General features: G+C 32.4%; 2 protein-coding genes across 2 annotated transcripts; both read right to left on the minus strand.

Annotated features, from left to right (window-relative positions):
- Nucleotides 1-1,053: 1,053 nt before the first annotated feature.
- On the minus strand, nt 1,054-2,331 carry LOC134719287 (uncharacterized). The gene has a single exon (XM_063582292.1). The coding sequence runs from the start codon at nt 2,329-2,331 to the stop codon at nt 1,054-1,056; it is 1,278 nt and encodes a 425-aa protein (XP_063438362.1).
- Nucleotides 2,332-3,033: 702 nt separating this feature from the next.
- Nucleotides 3,034-3,711, minus strand: LOC134719288 (uncharacterized). The gene has a single exon (XM_063582293.1). It carries the CDS (start codon nt 3,709-3,711, stop codon nt 3,034-3,036), a length of 678 nt encoding a protein of 225 aa, XP_063438363.1.
- Nucleotides 3,712-17,030: the final 13,319 nt, after the last annotated feature.

Genomic DNA, 17,030 nt, shown 5'->3' on the forward strand with positions numbered 1-17,030 from the left:
GGCCGCAGAAAGTGTCTCAAATATACTGAATAAATTAAATGAATTGTTCTAGAATTGAATGAACTTTTACAAATAAATTAAATGAAATATTTCCTTTGAAATTAATGTCTCATATAAATTAAATAATTTAAATTTACTGTCACTTCACTTGAATAAAATTGAAAAAATGTCAATTTAAACACTCTCTGATTTTCTCTACGGCATCTGGCTTGGCATTTCGCTGATATCTTTGCGTCTGTGTAGTAATTGGGTCGGATTCACAAATCTCCAAAAGATATAATTTGACTATCGGTCTATTAAGTTTAGAGCTAGATGTTCGGATCGTCGCAGATCGCACAAGGTTATCGTTTCCGTAGGTAAGTTCTTCAATTACACCGAGTTTCCACGTCGTACGTGGAGAATTATCATCATATATCTGGACTACATCTCCTTGTTTTACACTTTGATTGTTATTTCCAGACACTCGGTGAAATTCACGTAAGGAGGTCAAATACTCGTGTTTCCATCTTGCTAAACATTGTTCAATAAGACGGAATCTCCTTTTCGCTTGATCATTCATAGTTTCGTGATTGGTTGCTAAATCGGCACTTTAACTGTCTGTTTCATCTGTATATAACGGATACGGGAAATATTTAGTTTGTCTTCCATACAATAGATGCGACGGGGTAAGCGGCTCTGGATCGGCAATGTCCGACGATATATAGGTAAGCGGTCTATTGTTAAGGTTAGCTTCAATTTCCACCTCTAATGTCTGTAACAGAGGCAAATCTATACATGCGCGTCCAAGAATCTTTTTTAGACAATTTTCAGTTAGTCCAACCAGTCTTTCCCAAAATCCGCCGTACCATGGGGCACGTTTTGGTATGAATTTCGATGTGGTTCCAAATTGGCACAATTTGTCATGTAAAGATTTAGAGTCCGTTAACTTTTGTATTTCCTCCGCGGCGGCAACACATGTTGTAGCATTGTCCGATATCATAACTCTTGGTATCGATTTTCTGCTTATGAATCTACGAAAAGCTAGCATGAACGATTTTTCAGTCATATCTGGAACTATTTCAAGATGAATAGCTCGAGTATTGGCACATGTAAACAAACAGATATACACTTTCGAAGTAGTCCATCGTCTCCTTTGATGTTAAGCGCACCACTGAAATCGACGCCTGATATAGTAAATGGTTCTTCGGACGATAATCTATCTTTTGGTAGCGGTGGAGGATCTGGTGCTTTGTATGCAACTCCTGTTACTTTTCTACAACTTACGCATTTTCGAATTACGCATCCAACTTCTTGTCGTGCTGAAGGTATCCAATATTTTTGCCTCAAATAAGTTACGGTAGCTCCTATGCCGGAATGTAAATTTTCAATGTGAATATCATTTATAAGTAGTTTTATTAATCTATGCTTTGTTGGTATTAAATACGGGAATTTTGCTTTCTCTGGAAGTGGTGCGTTATTAATGCGTCCACCACATCGTATTAATCCGTCTTTGTCCAGATATAAACGTAATTGACGTATCAAACTATGCGTTGACTTTGAACATAAGCTTTCAAAAACATCACTGTATCTTTCGTGTTGCACAGCTTCAATTAACTTCATTGTTGCATTATGTATATCATGTGGTGTTAGATATGTTGTGATCAGTCTTTTAGTATTAGGAGCTGTATTACGGCAGTTATCTATGAATGTCTGTACGTAACCTAAGATACGCGCGGTTTTGTTGAATGAATGGTATCTATCAACGTTGATTATGTTCAATACGTTGCTCTTCGTCCGTATAATGTCATCTTGCGTTTCTTGATTCTCATAGTCCTTAAAAGTTGTGGTCATCACTTTATTGTCGATTTGAAATTCATTCGGCCATTGTTTCTCGTTTGTTAACCAGTCCGGACCATGCATCCATAGTTTGTTATTTTTCAATTGTTCATACGATAAACCACGTGATAATAAATCAGCAGGATTGTGTTCTGTAGGGCAATATTTCCAGCTATGTTCACATGTGAGCTCTTTGATTTCAATAACTCTGTTTGCTATAAAGGTTTTAAGTTGCTTCCTTGAAGATATCCATTGTAAAATAATTTGACTGTCGCTCCATAGTACACACTTTTTAACGTTCCGTAAACTTGACATTATATGTGAAGTTAACTGTCCTCCGACTAATGCTGCCATAAGTTCAAGTTGTGGTATAGTTAACTTTTTCAAAGGTGCCACTCTATTTTTATCCATGACAAAGTTAGACTCTTCCCCTTTTACTAAGTACGCACAAGCGCCGTACGCTACTGCGCTTGCATCGGTAAATACATGTAAGGTAGGTTCATCGGTAGTGTCCATATTTTCAAAGTAACGTCTCGAAAATTAAATCTCTGTGCATTTTTTCAAGTCTTGATCGATAGAATGCCACTGCGGTCTAATTTCATCAGGTATTTGTTCGTCCCACCCTAGTTTCTGTGTCCATAAATCCTGCAATAGTATCTTGCTACGCACTGTAACTGGGCTTAGAATTCCAAGTGGGTCGTACAATTTTGACGATCTTCTTAATATTTCTCTTTTCGTGATTTGATAATCTGGTAGCATAGACAATGGTTTGAATCCAAAACTAACACGGTCATCTTTGGTGTTCCATCGTAATCCTAAAACTTTAATACATTCGTCTCCATCGTAAACGTTTTGAGATGTAGCTAAATCGTTAAGTGCTGTACAATTCGATGCCCATGAACGTAAGTTGAATCCACCTTTGGTCATCAGTGTTCTTGACTCTTCATAAAACTTCAATAGTTCAGTTATGGTGTCGAAGCCTGCAATTATGTTGTCTACGTATAATCCATCTATGAGTGTTTCAGATGTATGACTAGACTGTTCACGTAAATGCTTTAATAAGGTCGCATTCAATATAAAAGGTGAACACGTTGCGCCGAATAGGATAGCTTTAAAGCGGTAAGTAATCAACTGTGATGTAGGGTCTGTTGAGTCCTTTAGCCAGAAAAATCTCGTCATATCTCTGTCTTTCTCGTCTAGTGTGATTTGAAGAAACGCCTACTCTATATCGGTAACAACAGCATATCTATTCGCTCTAAATCGCATCAAAAGTGTTGATATGTCATTTAAGATCGGGGGTTCTTTTCGCAAACAATCATTTAGACTAGGCGTGTCTTGTGATCGACGACAGCTACAGTCATAAACAATACGGATGGGTGTCGTCGCTGAATCTTTCTTGACTGAATGGTGAGGGATATAATGCGCATGTTCTGTGCTTGTTGTTGGGTTGTCTATGCGTTCAATAAAACCTCTCTTTTCCTTGTCGCTTATAATCTCACCATATTTTCTAAGTAAAAACTGATCGTTGCTGAGTCTTCGTACTACATTTTCTGTTCTTCGTCTAGCTATGTCGATGTTGGACGGAAGTGGTTTATGGTCGTCTTTCCATGGAAGCTTTGTCGTGTATTTACAAGCATTGGCATCGTACGATATATTTGTAGTTATGAAGTTTTCCAAATATTCTGCGTTTGATTTCTCCTTATTCTGTGGTGTTATTCCTAATGACTCGATTTTCCAGAAGTTTTCTAAATCATATTCCTCTTCTTTATGTCCAATTAAAATGTTCATCATTGAAGTAGTTCCTTCTGTTGATTTCTGTGTCGGGCAAGATAGCAAATACCCTATTATTGACTTGACTGCAGTTGGACTGTTGCCTCGTATTATCTTATCTTCCATGAAATCCCAATAATGGTCAGCGCCTATCAATAAATTTACGGAGAAAACGTCATGTCATGAAAGCGGGTGTGCCAATTTTAATCCGCGCAAGTAAGGTAAGTTAGTTGTCTCGGTAGTATGTATCCGTATCGGTGAAGCTATTTCAGGAACAATGAGTATATTCAGCTGTATGCGGCTTCCGTCTTCCGTGAGTACAAATATGTCAGAGGTTTTCAAATGGCGTACTGATCCGTTACCTCCTCCAAATCCAGAAATTGATATGGCTCCTGTTCCGTTTTGTTTTAGTTCTTGTTGCTCCGCTAGACTTTCTGTAATAAATGAGCGCTGAGCCCCTTCGTCGAATAGTATGTTTGCGTCCATACTGACTTGCGCGTTTGAGTGCACCGTAGCTATCGCGGTCTTGAGAAGTACTTGTGAATATGTAGTACAGTGCATTGCTGATGCGGTTTCGGCTATATCTTGCTTATCTGATGAAGCGGGTTTTGAGACACCAAACCTCCAAATTCAACAAATATGTTGTCAATTAAAAAATCTAGCATGGCAGTGAAATCCTCGTCGGTATATTTTTTCCTTGACTCTGTATGATTTTTCACAAAGTAAAATGAATTCTAGCCCAAAACTAGATATTTAAAACGTCTAGTGCCCGTTTTTGTTAAAAAGAAACATAAACTGACGAGTTCCTTCAGTCGAGCTTTAAGTTTAGTATGTGTAATAGGGTAGATCATAAGTAAATGGTTTTTGAGACAGAATTTTCTGATAATTTGCCAAAACGAAGATTTTACTAGTTTTTTTAAATATGATAAAAAGTATGGGTCCCCGTGCTTTTTTTCAAGCTATGAGTCGTTGGAAATTGCCCAAGTTTGGTTAGTTTGTTCATGAAAAAACACATAAGAGTGCTTTGAGATAAAATTTTGAAATATATTGTGAGAAGATAGGTTTCATAATATGTTTTAAGAAAATAAAAAGAAAACATGGTGTCACCGAACTTGTTTTCTTGCCACAAGTAAAAATAAAAAATGTCCCTATTAGCCCAGAAAAAAATGTTGTACTCAAAGAGTTATTCCCCTCAAATGGTTTATTTGAAGAAAAAACATGATTTTTACAACCAAAAAGGTTGATTTTTGTTAAAATATTTCGAATAATACAATAAATTAACAAGTTTTCTTTATATAAATAAATAGTCTAACCATTAAATTGCAAATCTGTTTCCAAATTTGCTGATTTGAGCAAATAACTAGACCGATTTTGTACTGTGATTGTACAATCCAAGATGGCGGTATACCATGAATCTACCTTAAATACATGATTAAATTTTGTTGTTAGGATTTCTGCATGCAGCTCATTTGGAAATGCTTTTTCCCACTGAATAGAGGGGCAATATATATATATAAATCTATTTTATTCTTAAATCTCATTGAAAAACGTTAGATCAACCGCTTAGAATAAGAAAAATTTAGTTGAAATATGAAATAAAATTGCGAATGGATATGGGGTATGTGTCAAAGAGACAACAGCCCGACAAAAGAACAAAAAACAGATAAAGGCAACCAATTGGTCTTGAATACAATGAAACAATCCAGCACTTGGAGATGTTTTAAAATGAAAATTAAAAGCAACAAGAATGTGTCCACAGTACACGGATGTCCCACTCGCAATATCATTTTCTATGTTCAGCGGACCGTAAAATCACCAAAGTTTTAAGTTAATGTCTTATATGTTAAAGACGGACAAACACATATATACCATAAGAAGACCTGTAAATAGGCGTATAAAAAGGGGGAGGATATTCTTATCCCAAATGGTCTTTGCTTCATGAATATTGTATTAAGAAGTTTGTTTGAATATAAAGGATATTTTTTTTTATCATTAAATCAAATGTATACAAAAAAATGCGGAAAATAAATCTTCAAAATGACAACATTTATCAATCTGTTCAACATTTAAAACATAAATTTAAAAAAGATATTTATAAGTTTACTTTTCATTCCTTTAACTGTATCTTAACATGATTGATAAAAAACAGTGATCTGATTGTCAAATTCTTATGGAGATTATTCATACGTAGATAATGTTTCATGTAGTTAATATATTTATTTTTTAAGTTAAAACAGAAATTGCCAAAACCAGTCAGGGGCGTTACTTAAACAAGTTATTTTTTTTAATTACTTATATAAGTAATTTTTTATTTTAAAATTAATAAAATTACTTAATAGAGTTATTTTATTTTTCAATAGAAACTTACACTAAATGTAGTTTTCATGATTTTAAACAACATTTTATATCATAAAATAAAGAATTTATCAGATTTGAGAGGAGTAAAGAGATAAAGGGTTACTTTGAAAATAATGACAAAAATATTACCTGAATAAGTTATTTTAAACATATTTGAAAAAAATAGCAATAACACTTATCTAAGGCACATATTGAATTGATTTAGGTTAAATATTATAAATAACTTTAGGTCTTATTTAAATCACAAGTATCTATCTATTTATATTAGTCTACCTTCAAGATTTTAGAGGAAAATGATAATTTAATAGTCCCAAGAGATCAATCTTTGATCCAGAAGCGTCGGTATGTAAGATAAGTGCGTCGGAAAGTTAATTAGTGTTTCAGAAGAATTAGTTTTTATATATCAAAGGAAAAATAACCAGATAACTGTAAAAATTATTTAAAGCTAGTAAAATCTGTATTCTTGGACACCTATAAAAATAATATTCAGAAAAATAACTTATATAAGTTATATTTAAATTAGCCTGGTTTTCAACATTACTTGTATAGGTAATTTTAATTGTTACTTGTTTAAGTAATGCCCCTGACTGAAAACATTGACTTTCTTATCACATAATCTTTGTGTAACATCTTAGGTCAGTTTATTGGGAAGAGTAATATATAAACCACGAGGATTTTAAACTGTGAATACAACCAGTTGTGTAATTTGAGATTGCTTCAAATCTTAGGGCATTCTTCGGGCTGTACTATAAAGTATATATCAATAGGTTGATATTATCACTTGCTTGATTATATCATAAGTATCTGAAACTTATCAGATGTCAGTACTAAATTTCGATGCGGTTACAGCACATTTGTCATTTCGTTTCATTCGTATGTGGTATTTCAACTGATGCTAGTTATAGATGCTATAAATCCGACCATTTTGACATGTGGACCTAATAAACATTCAAAAGTTTGTATACATGAAACATTAAAAAAAGATCCTTAGTGTTTACTTCCTTCAAGAGGGAATGGCGGTGTAACTTTTTATTAGTTTTCCATTTTATAATATAAAACTGAGTGAACGTGTAACTCTCTGTGGTGTTATTACATTTATCTGACCGAATATATTCTATTGTTTCTTCAGAATGAAAGATAATAAAGGAGCAAATAGAGGAAACCGGTTTGATGAAGATGTGCCATTTTTTTTTTGGAAAAGTAAGGCATGTTTTTTTCAAAATAAACCTGATGAAGAGCGTGACCAAAACAATATCTTTACTAATGCACCAACAGACGAAAAATAAATCTATAGGTCTGTTTTTTGTTAATTGATATGTGAGAAGGTATATATTTTTAAAAAACAAAATATATGAAAAAGGTGGGGTACTGGATGTCAGAAGCTCTTCCCTACCAAAAACTATTGACGTGCCCCCCTAGCCCACCCCACACGAGATGATTACATGTGTATTTGAATAGATTATACAAGCAGTGAGACTTTGATAAAATATTGAATCTGAATCTGCAAACTTTAAATAAACTCTTATTACCATTGTAAATGACAAATTGTCATTTAGAAAAAGGCACGATATTAAATTAACCTTCCATTTAAAAAACGTATGCATCATTTTAATCAGTTCATGTATATCTGCTAATCTTATTTCTCTTAAATATTTTCCTATTCCAATATAGTATATAACACTACTCTATATAACCGCAGCTAGCACATACTCTTGGTCACTGGTTATGCATGAATTTTGTTAGATATTCAGTAATTAAGTAACAGGTGCCTGCCGATAGAGTTATAAACAAACAACGATGTGAACCAAAGAAAATCGTATTCCAAAGTATCTATATTTACATTTTAAATTACAATATGATTAATATGATGTGACTATTTTCTATACAAATGTGTACAAATTTATATCCCCATGGGCACTAATTGTGCCCCTTTAATAGCAGACTTGTTTTTGTACTGTTACAAATCACAGTTTATGACTAAACTCAGTCAAGACCCGTCGAAATTTCATTTAATTGATAAATTCAACATCACTTACCGTTATCTTGATGATATTTTTTCGTTAAATAATCAAGAATTTTTTAATATACTGCTAAAATTTACCTCAAGGAAGTTACTTTAAACAGTCAGGGGCATTACTTAAACAAGTAACAATTAAAATTACCTAAACAAGTTATGTTGAAAGCGAGGCTAATTTAAATATAACTTATATAAGTTATTTTTCTGAATATTATTTGTATAGGTGTCCAACAATACAGATTTTACTAGCCTGAAATAATTTTCACAATTATCTGGTTATTTTCCCCTTGAAATATAAAAACTAATTCTTCAGAAACACTAATTAACTTTCCGACGCACTTATCTTTCATACCGACGCTTCTGGGTCAAAGATTGGTATCTTGGGACTATTAAATTATCATTTTCCTTTAAAATCTTGAAGGTAGACTGATATAAATAGATAGATACTTGTGAATTAAGTAAGACCTGAAGTTATTTATAATTTGTAACTGAAATCAATTACATATGTGCCTTAGATAAGTGTTATTGCTATTTTTTTTCAAAAATGTTTAAAATAACTTATTCAAGTAATATTTTTTTCATTTTTTTCAAAGTAACCCGTTATCTCCATACTCCTCTCAAATCTGATAAATTCTTTATTTTATGATATAAAATGTTGTTTAAAATCATGAAAACTACATTTAGTCTATGTTTCTATTGAAAATTAAAATAACTATATTAAGTAATTTTATTATTTTTAAAATCAAAAATTACTTATATAAGTAATTAAAAAAAATAATAACTTGTTTAAGTAACGCCCCTGACTGTTAAACAAATCATAGTTATTCGGTAATAACTGTCCTTTCCTGGATTTAGATATTTCGGTTTTAAACGGGAAACTCCACACTAAAAAATTACGACAAAAGAGACGACTGTTCGTTCCCTGTTGTTAATTTTCCATTTTTAGATGTTGATGTTCCTTTAGCACCATCTTACGGTATTTATATTGCACAGCTCTTTCGCTATGCCCGTGTCTGTTGTGACGTTTTTGATTTTAACGAACGCAATCTATGTATTACTGGTAAATTATTAAACCAGAGATATCGTTACCATAAATTACTTAAAACCTTTACTAAATTTTTCCATAGATATAGATTTGGTTTTGAAGTTTGGTTGTACCTGTAGAAAACTTATATCAAACGGGATAGCACATCCTCATTTTGACGGAAATTTTGTTAACCGTGCCCGGAAATTTAGAAATGATCCATGGAAACTTTTCGCTCCTTTAAATAAACTTATTCTAAAAGATTACCAATTCAACACTGTATTGTTTTATTGGTATAAATATTGATTTTGTTATCAGTAAATTAAAAGCTAACTAAATATTACTAGTATGTTATATACATATACTTATTCATAGATCTACAATCTGTCGATACCTGTAACTTGGCATTGCACAAGGTCATGTTTTTCTCTGGCTGTTTATGACGTCTTGACACTAAATCCATTGGATGTTGGATGTGTACGGATTGATAGTTTAGTCTAAGATGCATGCTTTTTTTATTAGTTGTTAGTAGCTTTGAACTAGCTGTCATATAACTGCGAGTACTCTAAGAACTGTTCATTTTGTCTTTTTGTGTCGGGATGTATAAGTACTCGGCCACATCCACTTGTTTTTTGTCCATTTGATGAGTTAAACCTTTTTCGACTGATTTCTAAAGTTCGTTCTTATGTTCTACTGTTATACCACTGTCCCAGGTTAGGGGGAGGGTTTGGATCCCGCTAACATGTTTCACCCCGCCAAATTATTTATGTATGTGCCTGTCCCAAGTCAGGAGCCTGTAATTCAGTGGTTGTCGTTTGTTTATGTGCTGCATATCTGTTCTTCGTTCATTTGTTTTTTTTATATAAATGAGGCCGTTTGTTTTCTCGTTTGAATTGTTTTGCATTGTATTGTCGGGGCCTTTTATACCTGACTATGCAGTATGGGCTTTGCTCATTGTTGAAGGCCGAATGGTGACCTATAGCTGTTAATGTCTGTGTCATTGTGGTATCTTGAGGACAGTTGTCTCATTGACAATCACACCACATCTTCTTTTTTTGTATTTCCCGTCACCCTTTCACCCTTATTAAGTACTGATTCTTTCTAAGATCTTTTTTGTGATTTTTTTCTGATAAATCAACAGTACAGTTATGTTAATGAAAGTACAAAATGTAGCTCTAAACATCAATGTGATAGAGATAAAACATTCAATCTGGTCAGAAGTCATCAATACGTGATACGTGATATCCTGAGGCAAGATTGATTTGAAGAGGCATCATTCCTTATTCTATGTTTTTAACTGGTGTAACTCAATTTGGTCAATATTTATATTTTTTAGCCTGCGTAAACTTAGGCAAAAGAATGATGCTATGATGTTTTTCTTCTTATAGAAATATAGAACATACGTATGTAGAAATATGCACATAAATGTTCAAATAGTTTCCAATGTAACTAGAACTTAGTGAACAAATTGCCTCCAATTAATATATGCTGACTACAGATTTTCCAAAATAACAATTATATACCTTATTTACAAAATGCGTGCCTTTTTCCATGAGCGTGTGCATTTAAAAGGAATGGAATATATGTAGGACTCAAATCTTTGGCGGGTTCCAAATCTATGGAAGATTCCTAATCTATGGTAAATGTGACGTTACAACCGCCAAACAACTCAAATCTATTGCAGATTTTTGTTTTCTCCAAATCTATGGCAGATCTTTAAATGCATTGCGTCACAATTGAATAACGCCATATTACATCGATGACGAAACCCGTAGATTTAAACACCATTCCAGATGAAGGTATTTTCCGTGACAAGAGCTTGCGGATGGTTTATAGGAAAACATGTACCGGCCGAAGCCCGCAATGAAAAAGAGCACCGTTTTTGTTTTGTACCGGATTTTTTAGAAAAGGAGTTACAGTTAACAGTTAACTGTCTACGGCTGGCAAAGTTTATAAAGTGAAGGAAAACAACCGGCTACCAATTTGATTGAAATCGTCATTAAATAAAAAAAAAAGATGAATTAACGATGAAAAAAAAAAATATGTGAAAGTTCAAACTGTTCATTTTTATTTATGTCTTTTATATATAAAAAAAAAATGCCTACTTGTTTGTTAGGATACTTACTAGTGAGTTTAATGGAATGGTTAAACAATACCATGCATGTACAGATTAAAAAACTGTTTATTTTAATCTTGAAGTCTGTATTAAGATTTCCACTTGTTTAAGACAAGTCATTGGTCATATTTTGCATTGTTTTCCATTTGCCAAAAAAAATTGCTATGGATAGGAAACAACAAAAAATCCGTTAAAGATTAGGAAATTACAAAACTTGCCATAGATTAAGATTGTAAAATACCTGCCATAGATTTGGGATGGCATGACGTCACATTTACCATAGATTAGGAATCTGCCATAGGTTTGGAACCCACCATAGATTTGAGTCCTACATATATAAAAGGGTTGCAATCAATTGACTGTCACCCATTATTCCATAGTATTGACAGAACGAAATAATAATTGTCATAGTTATCAGTTTTTTGTAAGGTACTCGATTGTTAATCTCCTGTTGTTAGATTTTAAACAGATTTTACAGTGTTTTCATAAACACGTTTCTGTAATTTTGCATAATTTGCAGTCTATAATTTGTTTGCAGAACATATAAACCTTACATAAACTCTCGATGGACCAATGCACATGTATAATTTACTATAACGTAGTATCATATAAAATGATGCATTACACTCGACTTTAAATAGTATTTAGTCGATTTGATTTACATGTATCTACTCCGTGTGTACTCGCAGTTAGAACCCAAATTAATGAAGTACTAAATGTAATTAAATTACTGTTAATCATTGTACAACGCCTACAAAAATAGTTTCTATTTAATTTACAATTTCAAAGTTCAACTTAGTCATTGAGCTTATATTTATTTTTTCTAAGGTCACTTATGAGACAAATTATTTTAGTGATTTGTGGAAATTCTTTTCTTAATACATATCTAGTTGCAAATATTAAAGTTGAGGATGTGATGTTCAATAATAGTTATAGACTATTATATAGAAACATGCTATATCTTTGTATCACATTATATCATAATATAATTCTGACAGGATGTAGAAAAGGCCTAATTCAAATACACTGTAATGGTATTTCATTTTATATATTTCAAAATATATGTGCTTAATAGAAAATGAAGAAACGTAAACAGCATAGGAAAATAGGAGCTTGTTATCAACATTTATCTTTCAGATTTTAAATTATTATAATAACAATGAATAATGAGTTGTCTATCTTTCAATTACGTTTAAGACAAGAGTTGTTATCTCCCATGTCCGTTTTGTCAAGAAGCATCTAAGAGAAGCAACTCCACTTTGATCCTATATTTCAGTTGGGATGATAATAAAATAACAAGGGTACACTATCAGTCATTGCGATTTTGTATTCACAGAGAAAATCGATCTTTAATGTTGTAATAGGGATGATAATGAAATTATAAGGGTACACTATCAGTCATTGAGATCTTATATTCACATATGAAATTGAAAGTTAGTGTTGTAAAAGAAGTCATAATAAAATAACAAGTGTACACAATGAGTCATTGAGATTTTGTATTCACAGGGGAAATCGAAAGTAGGTGTTATAGTCGGCTTGATAATAAAGTAACATTGGTACACAATCAGTCATTTAGATCTTGTATTCACAGAGGAAATCGAAAGTGAGGGTTGTAATATGGGTGATAATAAAATAACTATGGTACTCAATCAATCATTTATATCTTGTATGTTCAGGGGAAATCGAAAGTTAGTGTAGTAATAGGGGTAATAATAAAATCACAAGGGTACACAATCAGTCATTGAGATTTTGTATTCACAGAAATAATCAAAATTTAGTGTTGTAATAGGGGTGATAATCAAATAACAACGGTACACAACCAGTTATTGAGATCTTGTATTCACAGAGGAAATTAAAAGTTAGTGGCGTAATAGGGGTGATAACAAAATCAAAAGGGTACACAATCAGTCAATGATATCTTGTATTCACAGAGGAAATCGAAAGCTAGTGTTGCAATAGGGGTGATAACCAAATAATAGGGGTACACAATCAGTCATTGCTATCTTGTATTCCCAGAGAAAATCGAAAGTAAGTGTTGTAACGGGGGTGATAATAAAATAACAAAGGTACAAAACCAGTCATTTAGATCTTGTATTCACAGAGCAAATCGAATGTCATTGTTGTAATAGGGGTGATAATTAAATCACAAGGGTACACAATCAGTCATTGATATCTTGTATTCACATAGGAAATCGAAACTTAGTATCGTAATAGGGGTGATAATTAAATCACAAGGGTACACAATCAGTCATTGATATCTTGTATTCACAGAGGGAATCGAAAACTAGTGTTGTCATAGGGATACTAATAAAATAACAAGGGTACACAGTCAAGCATTGACATTTTGTACTCACATAGGAAAGTCAAATATGTCAAAGTAACGTTTTAATACAAATCTCAAATTTGTGTATCACATAATACTAACTCTGAGGCATAATTCAAACTTTATATTTAAAGATCGCAAGAGAAAACTACCTAAGGCTTAGATTACCATAGCTGTATTTGGCAACACTTTTAGGAATTTTGGATCTCAATGCTCTTCAACTTCGTACTTTATTTGGCTTTTTTAATTTTTTTTTGGATTCAAGCGTCACTGATGAGTCGACGAAACGCGCGTCTGGCGTATATATAAAATTTAGTCCTGGTATCTATGATGAGTTTATCTTCTTCATTTAAAAAAAAAAAAAAAAGATATTGCATTGAAATTCTTTTATCTATAAGAATAGCTTGCATGTAATGCATGTAAACGATTATCAAAATTTCACCAAGCGATAAATTTATTGACTTTCGGGAAAATTTAGAACTAGCAAAGATATCCTGCACAGGTCGCGGGCATACCTTAAGTAGTCCGTTCATACATGTTTTATGTTTATGAATGTTTTCAAAATGACCTAATTGAAAATGCATAAGACTCGGGCATACCTCAGGTAAAATCAGCAGATATAGTTTTTTTTGTACTTTTATGTAAATATTTAAAACTTCCACGATATCCTACACATGACTCAGACATACCTCAGGTATAGTTCGCAAACATATTTACTTACTTTTATGTCAATATATAAAACTACCACGATATCCTACACAAGGCTCGTTCATACCTCAGGCATAGTCCGCAAACATAATTATTTACTTTTATGCAAATATTTTAAACTACCACGTTATCTACACATAGCTCGGGCGTACACCAGGTATAGTCCGCAAACATAGTTATTTACTTTTATGTTAAAATTTTTAAATTGCATGATATCCTACACAAGGCTCGGGCATACATCTTGTATAGTACGCACACATAGTTATTTACTTTTGTGTAAATATTTAAAACTTTCACGATATTCTACACAAGGCTCGGACATACACGAGGTATAGTCTGCAAACAAAGTTATTTACTTTAATGTCAATATTTAAAACTACCGCAATATCCTACACAAGGCTCGGACATACCTCTGGTATAGTCTGCAAACATAGTTATTTACTTTTAAGTAAATATTTTAAACTACTTAGATATCCTACACAAGGGTCGGGCATATGACAGGTATAGTCTGCAAATATAGTAACTTACTTTTATGTTAATATTTTAAACTACCACGTTATCCTACACAAGACTCGGGCATACATCTCGTATAGTCCGCAAACATAGTTATTTACTTTTATGTAAATATCTAAAACTGCCACGATTTTCTACACAAGGCTCGGGCATAAACCAGGTATAGTCCGCAAACATAGTTTTTTACTTTTATGTAAATATTATAAACTACCACGTTATCCTACACAAGGCTCAGGCTTACACCAGGTATAGTCCGCAAACATAGGTATTTACTTTTATGTAAATATTCAAAACTTCCACGATATCCTACTCAAGGCTCGGGCAAACACCAGATATAGTCCGCAAAAGTGGTTATTTACTTTTAGGTAAATATTTAAAACTATCACGATATCTTACACAAGGCTCGAGCATAAATCAGGTATCGTCCGCAAACATAGTTATTTACTTTTATGTAATTATTTGAAACTACCAGGTTATCCTACCGAGGCTCAGGCATACACCAGGTATAGTCCGGAACATAGTTATTTACTTGTATGTAAATATCTAAACTACAACGATATCCTACACAAGGCTCGGGCATACGTCAGGTATAGTCTGCACAAATAATTATTTATTTTTTTTGAAAATATTAAAAAAAAAATATTGGTCAGTTGACATTTTTGCAAGCTTTCAATGTGTATTTAAATTATGGCTTCCGGTTCTGTTATGTATAACCTTATTGAAACGTATTATTTTTCAAAATTGAGATACAGTATTTTTCATTTGAATAACTTTTTGTTTTTTTTTTCATTTAGTCCGGTCACTGGTACAGTCTTGAGCGTAACCTATATTAAGATAATACTTTGTAAGAAATATTTTGATAGTTTGACAAAAGTGCAAAACTTACGATATGGAACGAAAAATATTCAGGTTTTTCATAACATATGCATACCGAATCAGCGTGTTAGTTCTTACAACCAACGTGTTGAAAATGATAACCAACACGTTGAAAGTAAAATCCAAAGTACTGGAAGTTAAAAACAACACGTTGAAAGTGACAACAAACGCGCAGATAGTAATACCAAAGCGTTGAAATTTTGATACGGTATGGCTTATACCGCCATTGACACGAACGGCTATTGATATACTTGTACATTTGTACACAGGCAGAATGTATGGACGTTAATTTAACCTGAATCTCACAAAAAATTTACGTGAAAAATTCATGTGAGATTCCCCTCAAACAATCTTATACATGAAATTCACGTTAAAATGTTCATGTGAATTTTTCATGATTGAAGACTCACATGAAATCACGCGTACGGTCCAAATACTCATACGGTCTGGAACATATATATATATATATATATATATGTAAGACTCAGATCGACGTCAAGTCTCTAATCGACGTCCGTTCCTCAAATCGACGTCCAAATCTGACATGAAATTTACGTGAAAAATTCATGTGAGATTCCCCTCAAACAATCTTATACATGGAATTCACGTTAAAATTGTCATGTGAATTTCTCATGATTTGAGATTCATATGTTATTACGTGAAAACACGAATTTCACAGAAAAAAATAGTATTTTTCATGCTTGTTTTTGGTTAAAAAATATAAAATATAAATGTTATTTGAATAACGATATTCTAAAATCATTTGAATTTTAAATGAAAAATTCATTATAGGATTTTCACGTGAAATTCATATGAAACGCACATAACTGATTTCACGTATAAACTTGAGATGAGATTTACGAGAATTTCACAAGAGATCCAAATGAATTTAAATTCAAGTAAAATTGATGTTAGTGAAATTTGCCAGTATAGCACCTACTTTAATAGAACAAAAAAGGTTTAAATACTAGTGTGTAACTAAGAATGTACCACAACTTGCTGTTATCAACTTCTTATGAACAATGGCAGTCATATTTTGTAAAATATCACAAAACTAAATTCAATATAACTCATATGACAGATCTATATTGTAAAAGAAAATGTATGGAATCAATAAATTCCTTTCGCTACAACGAGTAAACTAGGATACTATTATACAAAATGGTTACATGTATTTGTTATAATTCAAAGATGATTTACTTTAGTTCGAAATAATTACTATTATCTAACCAAGGAGTTAAAACAACATGTTAACATCAAGAACACATTAATTTTTGATAACATTTTGGTTTGTAAGAAAACAAACTTGGTTATTTATTATGTGTATCGGTTTTATTTTAAACAACATTATATATTTATTCATCAAATATGCTTGTTACCTTTTTTTCATTTCTGATTAGATACATACTATGATTTGTATATGGAAAAACGTAAGATTGTTAGGAAATAATTCAGACCAAAATATTTTTTGTCAAACATTTTATATCCAAAGACATAGTACTTTAATGAT

This window comes from Mytilus trossulus, chromosome 5 (assembly GCF_036588685.1).
Source record: "Mytilus trossulus isolate FHL-02 chromosome 5, PNRI_Mtr1.1.1.hap1, whole genome shotgun sequence".
NCBI lineage: Eukaryota > Metazoa > Mollusca > Bivalvia > Mytilida > Mytilidae > Mytilus > Mytilus trossulus.